General features: G+C 36.6%; 1 protein-coding gene across 1 annotated transcript; it reads right to left on the bottom strand.

Moving 5' to 3' along the window:
* Window positions 1-11896: 11896 nt before the first annotated feature.
* Window positions 11897-13299, bottom strand: LOC119556851 (angiopoietin-related protein 7-like). Its single transcript, XM_037869321.1, has 2 exons — window positions 12209-13299; window positions 11897-12149 (listed from the first exon to the last, which is right to left on the bottom strand). Exons 1-2 carry the CDS (start codon window positions 13288-13290, stop codon window positions 12008-12010), a joined length of 1224 nt encoding a protein of 407 aa, XP_037725249.1. The 5' UTR covers window positions 13291-13299; the 3' UTR covers window positions 11897-12007.
* Window positions 13300-13580: the final 281 nt, after the last annotated feature.

The following is a 13580-nucleotide window of genomic DNA, read 5'->3' as shown; positions in this document are numbered from 1 at the left end:
TTGGTTAGCCAAAAGGATTTATTTTGTGTATAAAAAAGTACCTACCCAATGTGGAGTTGAACCTGTTTGGTAATGATTAGTAAGCAAAAGGCTATTCCACTAGGCCAAGCTAGAAGTACAAAAATGCAAGGATAAAAAACGATTACTAGCCTTGAGATATAAGGCAAAATGGTAAAATTAAAGAGTTTAAAATGTAATCTTTAAATAACAAAGGGTTCCACTTTCATCAGCAGCCTTATATGTCCCTTTTTTTTAATATTTTTTGCAGAGCCCATCAGGAAAAACGACTGTACTTTTTTTAACTAGGGGTTTTTAAGGATGGCCTGCGCCAAAAAGTAATACTTTTTAAATAGAATATTAGATCTAATTTTTCAAAGCTTAATTTCTAAAAAAAATCAATTTTGTATTTGAGAAAACTATTTCTTTTTAATTTCATAACCGTTTCTGGAGAATACTAGGTCTAATTTTTAAAAGCTTAATTTCTAAAAAAAATTATTTTTTTATTTGAGAAACTACTTGTATTTCTTTTTTAATTCATTCCCGTTTCTGGAGCTATCAAGCTGCCACTTTCCCCGACCATTTACCACTTGATTCATAGCCTAATGCCCGAAATGGCAATCTCCCCTTTTCGAATGTTGCAATTATTAAGTTTATCAACTGCTGCATAACCGATTACCAGCCAGTTAAGTGCACCCATTGGCCAGTTATACATCCTGCATTCCTGCATTCCAGAATGGTCATCGTCATCATCATCAGCATGGCTATCGTCATGCTGGGCATCTGCCCTTGCGGCGATAAAAATTGCATGCAATTATGCCCAGTCTTTTGCTCCCCCAAAAATCCACGGGATCCCTTCTGCTTTACAGGAAACCCCAAAAATCCCCCGAAGCACAGGGAAAAAAATTGGTAAATCGAACCAAATCCGAATGGATTTCCCAGCGTCCGTTTGGTAGGTAATCAAACGCTTAATTAATATGACACACCAGCACAGGCTAAGAGCTTCAGGGGGGGGGGGGGACTGAAAGGGGGATGACCATGGGCGGGGGTGGCAGGATTACGGAGGGGGGTTTCAGGGCAGAGGACATCGCATGTGGCTGATGATTTTTGGTGGCCAGGCATCGTTTTTCGGTTTTTGGCATATTACTGATAACACTCGCGGTCGCTTACCCGAAAAACGTGCGAAAGAGACGGTCAGCGTTTTGTTGGAAAGAGACGGGGCATACGCGGCCAGAAAGAGAGGGCCATAGTGGGTGGGCGGCGGGCCAGAAAGAGACAGCGACTGAGACGCCGGCCATCGCTTGCGGTAATTGCTTCATAATTGAACAATTATGCAAACGTGATTGAAGTGATTATATGGCCGCTTATGCGCCTCTGTTTATGTGCGTTTTCCCCACTCTCCGCCCACTTTTCCACCGCCCAGCTTTCCCCCATTTCCACATCGATTCACCGATCCCCATCCCTCCACCCACCCACCACTTTTGTCCGGCTGATGCGTTAATTGAATGGATTTCCCATAATTTTTGCGCTAGGTTTTGTCGCTTTTTCAGGCGACCACATCCGAAATTAGTTAAACATGAAATTTCTATGTTAATTTTTGACGCTTATTTGCTAGGAGTTTTTTTAATTTTGATATAACCAACTAAAATACGAAGATAGCAGAATAATTAATCTCTTCTGCTGAAAAGACACTAGATAAAAAGTTATTAATTTAATATATGTTAGTGCAAACAAGGAAAAATTGAATGTGAGGGTTAACCGACGTGATCAAAGTAGGCGCCTTGCCCACAATCGAAAAGCCTGATCGGAAAACCGACTTGGAAATTACAAAAAAAGAAAACCCTTTTTGGGAAAACCCAGTAGGTGGGGTTTAGGGGAACCCCCAGACGCTGTCATCTCGCCGCCGGTGGTAGCTGAATGAGTAGAAGGGACTTCTCAATTAAAAGTTGTAGCTCCATCGGTCCGGGTTCGAGTCCCGGTAAGTAATGGCATGGCTACACTTACATTCCATGGCACTTAGGGATGAAAAAAAAAACAAATTAGAATTAAGTAAAAAGTGTAAATGTAAAGTGTAAATAACTAAAAAAAAATATTCTTCGGCATGCCGGAGTTTTTTTTATACCCTTGCAGGTCGTTCCTATGGGTGAAATGTATTTACAGAGCCTTTCCATTTTTTTTATAAAATTAACAAACAATCACAGAAATATTATATGTATTTGTTTTACCGAATACGATATATTACCGTTTTTTTTTATTATTTTGACATAAGTTTTGGGATTCTTTCTATAATTCCAAATTTCGAAATATTAAAAAATGGTATTCCTAAAAGTAGATGATAATACATCACAAAACACCGAAGCTTTAATTATATTAAAATTTTCTCTTATTTTTATTTTTATTTTCCTTTTTCTTTTTTAATATTTTCTACTGAAAATAAACTTAACCAACACATATAAATTGACAATTTTACTTATACAAATTTCTTAGATAATGTTTCGTATTTAAAAATAAAATTCAGCATCTGATGACTACATTTATCCTCTGGAAAACTAATAGTAGCCAAAATTAAAGGAGCAAAAAAAATATCTAATATCCTTGTGTCTGCTTGTTATTCTACTAATTTAAATAGCAGCAAACTGAGCCACGGTAATTGATATAAAAGAAGGAACTCATCTGAATTGTTAATGGTCAACGTGGGTCAAACGGCGCGCACATTGATCATCCGCCATGTGGTCGCTTTATTTGGGAGCAGCTCAACCTGCTATATATAGTTATATCATCCGAAATCCAGCCGTGTGTGTGCGACCAGTTATCAAAATTAGCCATTGGCATAAATTAATTGAAAGCCAGATTCGACTGACTGACTCATTGACCAACTGACCAACTGATGGATTGACGCACTAGCCAAAGAGATCTCAGTCTAAATGAGTGCTCACCATCAATTAACGTTGACAAATGGAAAAATGGCCGAGATTGGGATTGGTATTGGGAAAATGGTAGTGGGTGTGGTGTGTGGATGTGGGTGTGGGGAAAGGACATCGGGGATTGGGGAATTGGTAGGCGAGAATTCGATGACAACGGGCAGCTAATTGGCGCCCGGCTGAGGCTCAAACAAAAGCCAAAGAAATGACAATAAAACTGGCCGATTAGGATGGCGACACACACACACTCACACGTCGACACAGTTGCTGGACACGGCCAACGATATCCTAACGAGGCTAAAAGCGGCATTAAGTATCAATCATACAGCCCAAACCAGCCATGTGAGGCAAGCGAGCGCAAATAAAGGAACACGCCAAGTCGCAAAGGATCGCAATTCGCACTTCGAAACACCCTGGAGTTCCTTTTTTATATAACGTACATGTTTCTAACATTTAAAAGAAGCTCCTCACACACACTCCTCTAGTGATAGCCTATACCACTCGATGTGACAACTCAGAGTAGCTGGAAGCATAGAGCTTCTGACTACGGTCAAAAAAAGCCATGTTCGATCCCAACAGCGGTCGTATAAAGTTTTTTCTTACTAATACTACTAAATTATATTTTAAATAAAATATTTTGTTACCAACTATTACGTTTAGATTCTTAAAAACATGGTTCTTACCTTTTCTATACATATATTTTAACTTAAAACAGTTATGAACTGAACGCAAAATCGAATCAAGTAAATGGGAAATAAGTGTAAACTAAAAAAAAAGTTAAGAAAAACAAAAACAAATTACTTATGCTAACAAAAACGAGAATTCTTAAAAACATAGTTTCCTATTTTCTATATATATAGATATATATTTTAAATTAAAATAGTGGATGCTAAAAGGCTTTTGATAAATAATTATTACTTTTTAATGAGTACCAATATCATAGATATTATATATATATCAATTTCTAAAATAATACAATATATAATGATACCAATGAACAAATAAAATATTTAATTGTTCTTGAGGTATAAATTATACACTTTATTTTTCGTTACCATATTTGTTGGTATAAAATAGGTCCAAAAGCCATATGCCCCAAAAATGCTGGGGTACACAATATTTCGGTTGTGCCCTGTTTGAAGAGGGCCCAAAAAGCAGGACACGTGTGCGTGTGTGTGAGTGAGGTGGTGTGCGTGAGGGAGCCCCTTTTTTGGTGGTGTGCGTGTGTGTGCGATTATCGGTCGCCCGTCGCTTGTTACACGTCTAATCTGTTAAATCCTGTTTACCAAGATTACAAATCAATTGTGGCCAGGAAATAAAAACACATGTGGTCCCAAGCCCCCCCAAAAAAAATAATACACACACACCCCCCGCCCCTGCCCCGCCCACTTCCTTGGTTTTTGTTGCTCTATCAGTGATGAGGGTATTACGTGGCATTTGGCGACGGGGGAGTATCCAATAATCTTTTTTTCGACCCACAAACGGTGAGTCTTTAAAAATGGGGAAGATGATTTTTCATGGGTAATTTATTTGGGCTCACGCAATTGGCTAGTTATTATGTGTTGGCTACGTTTTCAATGGGTCAGAAAATATTTCAAGGCATATGGAAATGGTTTGGGATTCTTACCATATTTAATATATGTATATTATAAATTCTATTTAGTTAATAATAATATACATATTCTATTTTGCAGTGAAAAAGGTTCGAAATTTTTCATAAAACTATTTATCTAGATTTTTAAAAAATGTTTATAAGCAACAATTCCCATAAATATTGTTCCATAGCAAATTAGACCTTTTTTGTATGGCTTGAGCTATGTAATTTATTTATTTAGTCATTCATTACCCCACAAATTTAGTGGCCCGCTGAGTGTAGGAGATCGAGGCTTTCCCCAAGACGGTTTCTTTTCATAATTATAGACTTGGGCCATGCATGTGCCTTCGATTAGCACCTACTAACCCTCGGAAATTTCGTGACAAAAGAAAGTCCTTTCCATATCAATGACACTTTTTTCCTTGTCCTTTCTCGTTATGTTTGCTCCCCCTTTGTCGGCAAAAGAAATTGTTTGGGTCTCGGTTTCAGCATTGATATTTCCTTGGAGAGGGTGGAAAAATGGGAGGCATGGGGATTTGGCTTGGCACTGCCAGTGGTGACTATAATTGATGTTATCAAAATATTGTTTGTGGCGTAATTTATCAATAAACACCAATCGAGTGGAAATAATTTGATTATGCTTGATTTGCTTTTGAGGCATATTTGTGGTGTAAACAGTGGAAAAGCTTCTCGTATACCCCGCCTACCCCATTTCCATTTCCATTTCCAATCCCGTTCCCATTTCCATTGACTTAATGCGCATAATTTATGCGACTTTAAAGCCCCAGCACCATTAATTAGCTGTTAATCAACACTGGCCAACATGCAACAACACTGGGCCATTGGCATTGTCAAAATGCCACATAAAAGTTAACCAAGTTGATATTTAATTGTCAATTTGCACGATGCGCTGTGCACTCCAATGATTTTCCGAGTCGCGCGATTTGCCCGCCAAATCGCTGGCCATGTAAAGTGTTAATAATGGGATTAAGTCCCCCCCGAACACGAACAGTTTCCCGAATATATGCACATATATCTACATGTGTTTAATTGCTAATCCTGCAAAATTAATGAGCGGCCATTGAAAAGCCTCAAAGTATGCGATACACGCGTTTATATGTATTTAATCTAATTTGAAAAGGTTTCATCAATTTAATGGCATTTCAATTATAAAGCAGCTTCGAAATTTCTTTATCCTCTCGCTTTTTATTCATAAGCGGATAATATTTATGGGTCTTTAAGGCTTGTACATTTAATTAGCTGTTAATAAACACTTTAATGTGCATGCTTTAAAATGATGGGTTAGTCTTAATATAAAAAATACACGTTTTTATTGATGCCTTGTAGTAAGGAAATTATTGAAGGGGAATTTGGCTGCGAATTTCGATAATACTTTGTATTTTAAGTATTTTAACTCAGCAATTTAAATTTAAAAATCAAAGCGTTACCGCCCTTTATAAGGGAACCTTTTAACCGACGTGATCAACACTACACTCTTATCGATAACAGGCGATAACTTGCCCGCAATCGAAAAGAGTGTTCGGAAAACGGACTTGGGAATTACAACACTGGGAACACATTTCGATAAAACCCAGTAGGTGAGGCTTAAGGGAACCCCCAGACGCTGTCATCTCGCCGCCGGTGGTAGCTGAGTGAGTAGAACGGACTCCTCAAATATAAGTAGTAGCTCCACCGGTCCGGGTTCGAGTCCCGGTAGGTAATGGCATGGTATACACTTCTCTTAACATTCACATTTACATTCATTGACACTAGGGATAGTTGCAATAAAAACTAGAATTAAGTAAAAAGTGAATCAATAAAGGAAGCTCTTCGGCGTGCCGAAGTTTTTGTTAAATTTTATAAAAAAATTTTTAAATTAAGAAAAAATCAATTTTATCATAGGTTGTTATAACTTTTGTATGCTTATTTATTTGATTCATGTTTTAAATATGCCATTTTTACTTAATATTATGAATAATATATTGGTAATACCAATATTGGTAATAGAAATAGATGGAAAAATTACATTGCAGTATATATGCGTCCCAAAAACCATTTTTTTTTTTGTCTAGTTAACACCTTTTTGCGCAGTGAAGCCTCGTGGACGAATTAAAAGTCATGTCCACTTCGCAGAGGCTCTTACTGTTTATTTCCAGTCAAAATTCTTATGTTTATGTCCTTTACAGCGCGCATACTTAATTTGCAGCCCTTGGTCTTTTTTCCTTTTTTACGACTACTCACAGATTTGTTGGCTTAAGTTCTTGTGTCTAACTCTCGTCTACAAAAGAGACAGAGACGGACACTCTGCGCGGAAAAGAGAGGGAAGTGGGGAACCCACACGTGACTAACGCTTTATTACCATTTTTCTTCATTAATTTAATTTTTTCGTCTGCAGTAAACTGCTTTCGTATGCAATTTTATTGTACTTTTGTACTCGTGCCTGGTGCGCTTTGTTGTTACGTTATGCCGCGCACAGTTTTCACCACCCCCTCCGGCATTTTCCACCCAGATTTTCCATCTTTGCTGCTGTGTTAATCCAGCACTTCTCTACTCTGCTCGCAAAAAATAAAAACAAAACAAAAAAAAAATGGAAAAACAAGCCAAGTTCTGCTGCTGCTGCTGTTGTTTTTATTTTTTATTGCCGCGCAAAAATACAAGTTTGACTGCCTCGGCAATTGTTTTTGCATGGCGTGTGTATGAGGTTACCCTATGGAACTGGGCGTTACGACTGGGGTTTTGGGCCTTGTCGATGATAATTTTGGGTAATTAAAGATTTTTTTCAAATTTTATCGTTTACGTTTCTTTTATCTTGAACTTAAAGAATATACAAATATATGCTTGATCAATGCAACTGAACTAATAGTTCTCAGGTTCTTATTATACTATTTAGAGATCTTTTAAACAGTGCAATTTCTAAAAATATTCCATTTGACTATTAAATTATGTTTTTTCTTACAAAATGGCTTAGGTTCTTTTTTGTTTTGTTTTTGAACCAATGACCAATGCCACTATAATAATAATTCCTGTGTTCTTTATTATACAAATTTAAATACCAAAATTTCTAAATCCATTTCACCATGAAAAATCGGCCTTGAAACATCCTTAGTGTATCTGGTTTTCCACATAAAAAGTGACCCAAAGTGAATTCTACTTTTCTGCGTTTGCTGTTTGTTGTTGTCTATACTTTCACCGACCCATTCCCACCCAGGAAATTTTCTTTGTGGGGCCTTTGTTTCGTTTTCGTTTTGCAGTTCGCTTTGTGCTCGGGCTGCTTTTCACAGAGAGTTTTCCTTTGCCAGTTGAGTTTTCTATGCTGGCAAATTGTTTGCATTATTTATGGCATATTTTCGAAGATTTATAATGGAGTCGCAGCCGAGAGGGCCGCTCTCGCTCCAGACTCAATCATATATTAATGAGAGTATCGGCCCTGGCTACCTTATTATATATTCGATCAAATCATTTTCCAAGATTTCTTTGAGTTGCCAGTTTTGTATGTTTATTTTTATTTTTTCCACCATCTTTCAGTTCATTTTTTTTTTGGTTTTTGCATTTTCCAGCTTCTTTGCTTTTGATGAAAGTTTTGTTATTTGGTCCAAGTGTTTGGCTATTTCGGCCCCCTCCATTTCGCTTTGAGAACTTCCTACTTTTTCACATTTTACGAGCAATTAAGCGAAAGATGGCAAAAGTACTTGGCCAAAAAGTGTGTGCCTACACTGACAGAAGCCCTTGTCAAAAAGATCAATAATGGTTTGTATTATATCTGTGAATGATGAATGCAACCATTTAGGCCTAACTAACAGTTATAACATGGATCTTGTTCTATTTTTTTTTTTTACTAATATTTATTTTAAGCGTTGATCAACCAATTAAATGGCTATAAAGCGCATGGAAATTACAAGGAAAAAATAACATGAAAGTAAACGAATTGAGAAAATTTAACAATTTTATAACATTATATTTTAACAATTAATAATAATAAATAATTGTTTTAATAATTTAAAAATAATAATTATATAATAATATCAACTAAATGTGACTAGCGCGATAATTATAAGTGTGCACTTGTAGCGCTGGAATATAAATAAATAAATATAAATAAAGTACCAGCTTGCTCTATGTAAATTTATAAAACTGAATGAACTTCAGTTGACAAAATATGTTACTGATAACTTTACTTTCTTTGCCTAATTTGCTTTCTTGGGACTTAAAAAATATTACCTTAATTTAAGGTGAAAAATATAGACTAACTGGAAAGCTAAAAAAAATGTAAAAAAAAAACATTTTTACTGATGTGGGAATCGAACTCATGTTCACCGCACGGAGAACCCATACATCAACACCCAGCCCACATATCGGGTTAGTTCCGATTGGAATAGTTCATAATATCTTACTAACATATATTTTTATTATTTCTGAACAATACATACATAATAAAACTAAATTATATTTGATTTTTTCCCTGGTTTTAGGCATTCACCTAAAATCACTATAAACACTCAATTCTTTCGAATGAAGTACAAGGCTGTTAATACAATAAGGCCTGGTGATGTTGATTTTTCCTAGGTGCACATGTATCTTAGTGCGGAAAATTTGCCTAGACGGGGAAAATCTTCTGGCCTCTCTTTCTCCGCAACATCCTCGCTCCTTCACACAATCATAAATATTTTAATATGCTCAAAGGATATGTGTGAGTGTACGTCACTGGAGCAGGCATCAAAGTTTTAACCACATGCTGGCAACTATTTTCACTTCCTACCCCCGCCGCCCCCTCAATTTCCCGACCCCTCCTCCTCCTGTAGAATGCAAAAAGTTAATTAATAAAACATCAAAAAGTTCTACGTTTTTGTGTTACAATAAACTTTATATAAACTCCATGCATTTTACGCTCTTAAGCGGACCGTCCTGCAGAAAAAAGGACTAGAAACAACAACAAAATCAGGACCTGCAAGGACGTCGGCGTCGGCGTCGACTGCGGCAGAGGCAGAGGCAGCGCAGTCGCTGTTGACTTTGAAGTTGCCCGAAAACTGTCTAAAAATCGCAACAAAAACAAAACGCTGGAAATTGCGGAAGAGCAACAACAAACATTGAAATAGTTTAGTTCCATTTTCATGAGGGTGGTGAAAATGCAGCAGTGGCGTTGCAAATTTTCGATTTCTGTCTTCGCCCAAGTTAAATGAAAGTTAAGTTCAGGGAGCCATAAACACAAGCTAAATGTTTTTACCTAATTACTCTGACTGCTGGTGATTTTGGATGCAGTGATTGGCCAAAAAGGACATTTAAAATTGACTGTGTTGCAGGTAAAACAGTTCATAATCATTATAATTACTTTAAAGTACAGAAAGTTATATTGTTTAAGATAAAAATAAGAATATCCAGTTATAAAACTTTGAAGAAAAACTTAATATTTATATAATATTAACCATATTACCTAATAATAGCTATACTGCACATATTTAGAATAACCACTTAGTTGGTTTAATCGCAAGTTATTTTGTGTTTTATATATGAAGCAATTCGAATTTAAAAGTGAAACTATTACCGCCCATATCGATAACAGCCGCCTTGTCAATAATCGACTTTCATAGTCGGAAAACGGACTTGGGAATCACAACAGAGGAACCCTTTCCGAGAAAACCCAGTAGGTGGGGTTTAAGGGAGCCCCCAGACGCTGTCACCTCGCCGCCGGTGGTAGCTGAGTGAGTAGAAGTGACTCCCCAGATAGAAGTTGTAGCGCCACCGGTCCGGGTTCGAGTCCCGGTAAGATATGTAAGAGCATGGCCACCAGCAGAGTATCACTTCCCTGAACACGGACGCACAGGAATCAGAGACAGCAATGAAAATATGATGTAACCAAAGGATCTACCATAGGAAAACTCTAAAGTCAAATCGAAGGAAGGCAAAGTCAATAATAAACTCTGTAAATAGTAACCCCATAGAATTAAGCATAAAGTGAAACTAATACGATGTACTCGGAGGATCTACCATAGGTAAGCTCTAAAGTAAAATCGAAGGAAAGCAAAGTCAATAATAAATTCTGTAAATAGCAACCCCATAGAATTAAGCATAAAGTGAACCTAGTGAAAATGAAACGATGTGCAGAGTTGGAACCAGAGAAAACCATTAATAAAATCTGTAAATAGTACCCTCATAGAATTAAGTAAAAAGTGAATATAATACAAATAATACGAAGTACACTACACGGAGGATCTACCATTGGAACACGGAGACAGGAATCAGAGACAGCAATGACAAGATGATGCAACCAGAGGATCTCACCATAAGAAAAGTAAAAGAAAAATCAAAGAAAGCAAAACCAATAATAAAATCTGTAAATAGTAACCTCATAGAATTAAGCAAAAAGTGTACCAAATAAAAAAAAAAATTTTTTTTCTTTCGAAAATAAATTGTCTTTCATTATCTTAACTATTTTATAAGCTCCACATTTTTCCGTGCTTTATCTTTTAAGCATAAAGTGAACCTAGTGAAAATGCACAGGTTGGCCAGGTCGGTGAATGCGTTGAACATCGCTGCGGATCGTGGGGCACCAGAATGCAACGCCCTGAGTCGAAAAGCAGCCCTTTTATTTCCCTTTTTTCTTGGCCAATTATTTTTACACCCACTGCCGGTGTGACCAGAGCGGAGCGACACCTGTTGCACCGCTTGGAATCGAATCCGTCACTGTTTCGGTCACTCCTTTGGTCACTTGTTTCGTTGCCGGTGTCGTTACCGATCTATTTATTGGTTCCTAATTTAAAATTACATTACTAATCATAATGCTCCTTGTTTGTGCATAACTCCATTATTAATTTCAAAATGAGTAATCAAATGATTTATTTACATTAAGACTTATTTTAAGCTGCTTATTTTTATTTAAAAATGAAACATCATATGCATTTCCTAGATTTCCCAATTAATTTCTTAGTTGCTGCTGTCTATGATCAGCATTTTGTTATATTCCCATTGAACCATTAAATAAATTGTAATTGTAAATAAGTAAAGACTAAATGTATTTCCCAAGCCATCTAAGCAGGATGTTATAGATATAAAAGTTTCGTATCCTGTTCCATTCGCTTATACTTGGTCAGCCCCATTTATTTCCCACTCTCAAGATAAGTAAAGCTGAAAAATAAAGCTGATATAAATAAACATACACAGATTCCTTCGTAACAGCTTAGATATTTAATAAATCACAGTTTTCTCAAGATTTTTTATTTTAATGTTTTAATTATTTATTGAAACAAAACAAATTTAAGGATTTTAGAACACTCTATTTTTTTAGACTTCTTAGAGCTTTATGTAATAAAATTTTATTTGAACTTAGAACTACTATCGTTATATAAAAGTGTAGTTTTCCTGTACGGTTTCTTACATTTTACTCTTAGAATATTTTATTGAAAAGAACCCAAACTTTATTCATTTTGTCCTTACACAAACAAATTTACAAAAGATAATAAAATGGTATTTGATATTTTCCGCAATGCAATATTTTCAATGCTCACAACGTTTTGGGCCTAATCATCATTTCCACAAAGGTAAGCGAGTAGGTCCAATCGTAATTATGCCAGCTACCCCAATGAATTCCATTATGTTTATTGTCTCTGGTCCGACCCTCCTTATAAAACTTTCCATTTAGCTTGCTGTAATTTTAAGTGGTTATATTAATATGGATCAATTATTAGTAAATTGATGTTTTTACCTGTAAGCACAATCGGTATACCACCAACCACCAAATTCATCGCCAGCGCAATTGTATTTATTATCTTTATCATTATCTCTGTCAAGTGTAGTAAACTTTTGGTTCCTATGGCCACCTAGAGAGTCTCCGACTGTACCATTATATGTCCCTATCGACAACACATACGATTCCAGCTCACTTCCAATCTTAAATTCATCATAATGAGCGTAGCCTGTGGATCCGTTCACCTTGCCAAGTTTAATGTAGAGTTCGTGAGGACGTTCCCGGGTCATTACATGCAGTTTCTCAAGCCCGATAAAAAACTCTCCTCTTTTATTTCCGAATCCTTCCTTATAGTCCTTCCAGGGTCGATCGAAGTTCTCGGAGCCGTCAAAACGTTTTTGAATAGTTAGCCAACCATCTGAACTGCAGGGAGCTTCGAATGTACTTATCCCCCTCAGGTTGATTTTGTAAATATCACTAGGACCTTCGCTGGGGCAGGAGTCCTGTCGATTGCACTTCAATAGATCATGGGTCATTTTGCTAATGGATTCCGTACACAATTTGTTGTTTAATGTTAAATTCACTACCTCGGCATTTTTAGCTTTTATCAACGCAGTTTGATTATTGATTTGGGAACCCATGATTTCAAGCCTACTTTCCAAATCTTTTAAAGTTTCGGTCAGAGATTTTACTCTGTCGTCATTATTCTGCTTCGTAATGCCTTTGATTTGGTTTTTCAGTTGTTCAATTTGACCACTGATCTGAGAGTCTCTGTTTTTTATTTCACCCTGCAGACTTTGGATACTTCCTGTCAATGTCTTGATCATTTCACGTTGATAATTGAATTCTCTGGTTTGCGCATCTATTAGTTCTTTCTTCCACTCTTCTTGGTTTTTTAAATTCTGAAGATCTTCGTACTTTTTTGCTAATTCCTCAAGTTGCCCATTGCGGTAGAGAACGGACTTCAGAACAGAAAAACAATCTCCGTTGCACTGATTTTCCGTTAACTGACCCGAATCTATTTCCGTAATTGGGGCTCCCGTGGCAGAAAGCTCATTTATAAGCCAAAACGACAGAAAAAACGTGAAGTACGATTTCATTTTGCTGGATCCGCCAACTTTATACTGATCTCAGCACAGGCCATTTGTGCGGCTTATATAGGCAGATCGGCGTTTTTTTCGGAGCGATAAGCTGACATAGGTATGATTTGTAATCATAGAATAATAGTTTCTAAGCTGCGATAAGGCGATGACTGCAAACGTTATTATGTTTTTTAAGTTTGGGAATTTTTCGATGCTTTTGCTGTAAAAATTGTTTTAGCCTTTGCCCTTTTTCCTCGAATCTCTGGGATTTTCACAGTGGTTTTATACAACAAAGCGTTTTAAAGATG

Source organism: Drosophila subpulchrella, chromosome X (genome assembly GCF_014743375.2).
Source record: "Drosophila subpulchrella strain 33 F10 #4 breed RU33 chromosome X, RU_Dsub_v1.1 Primary Assembly, whole genome shotgun sequence".
NCBI lineage: Eukaryota > Metazoa > Arthropoda > Insecta > Diptera > Drosophilidae > Drosophila > Drosophila subpulchrella.
The sequence above is the reverse complement of the archived record's forward strand: the minus strand, read 5'-3'. Positions and strand labels throughout refer to the sequence as shown.

Coding starts and splice junctions, on each gene's coding strand:
- LOC119556851 (XM_037869321.1), bottom strand. CDS start 13,290: ATGAAATCGTACTTCACGTTTTTTCTGTCGTTTTGGCTTATAAATGAG. Junction 12,150..12,208: donor TATACCGATTGTGCTTACAG/GTAAAAACATCA, acceptor TTAAAATTACAG/CAAGCTAAATGGAAAGTTTT.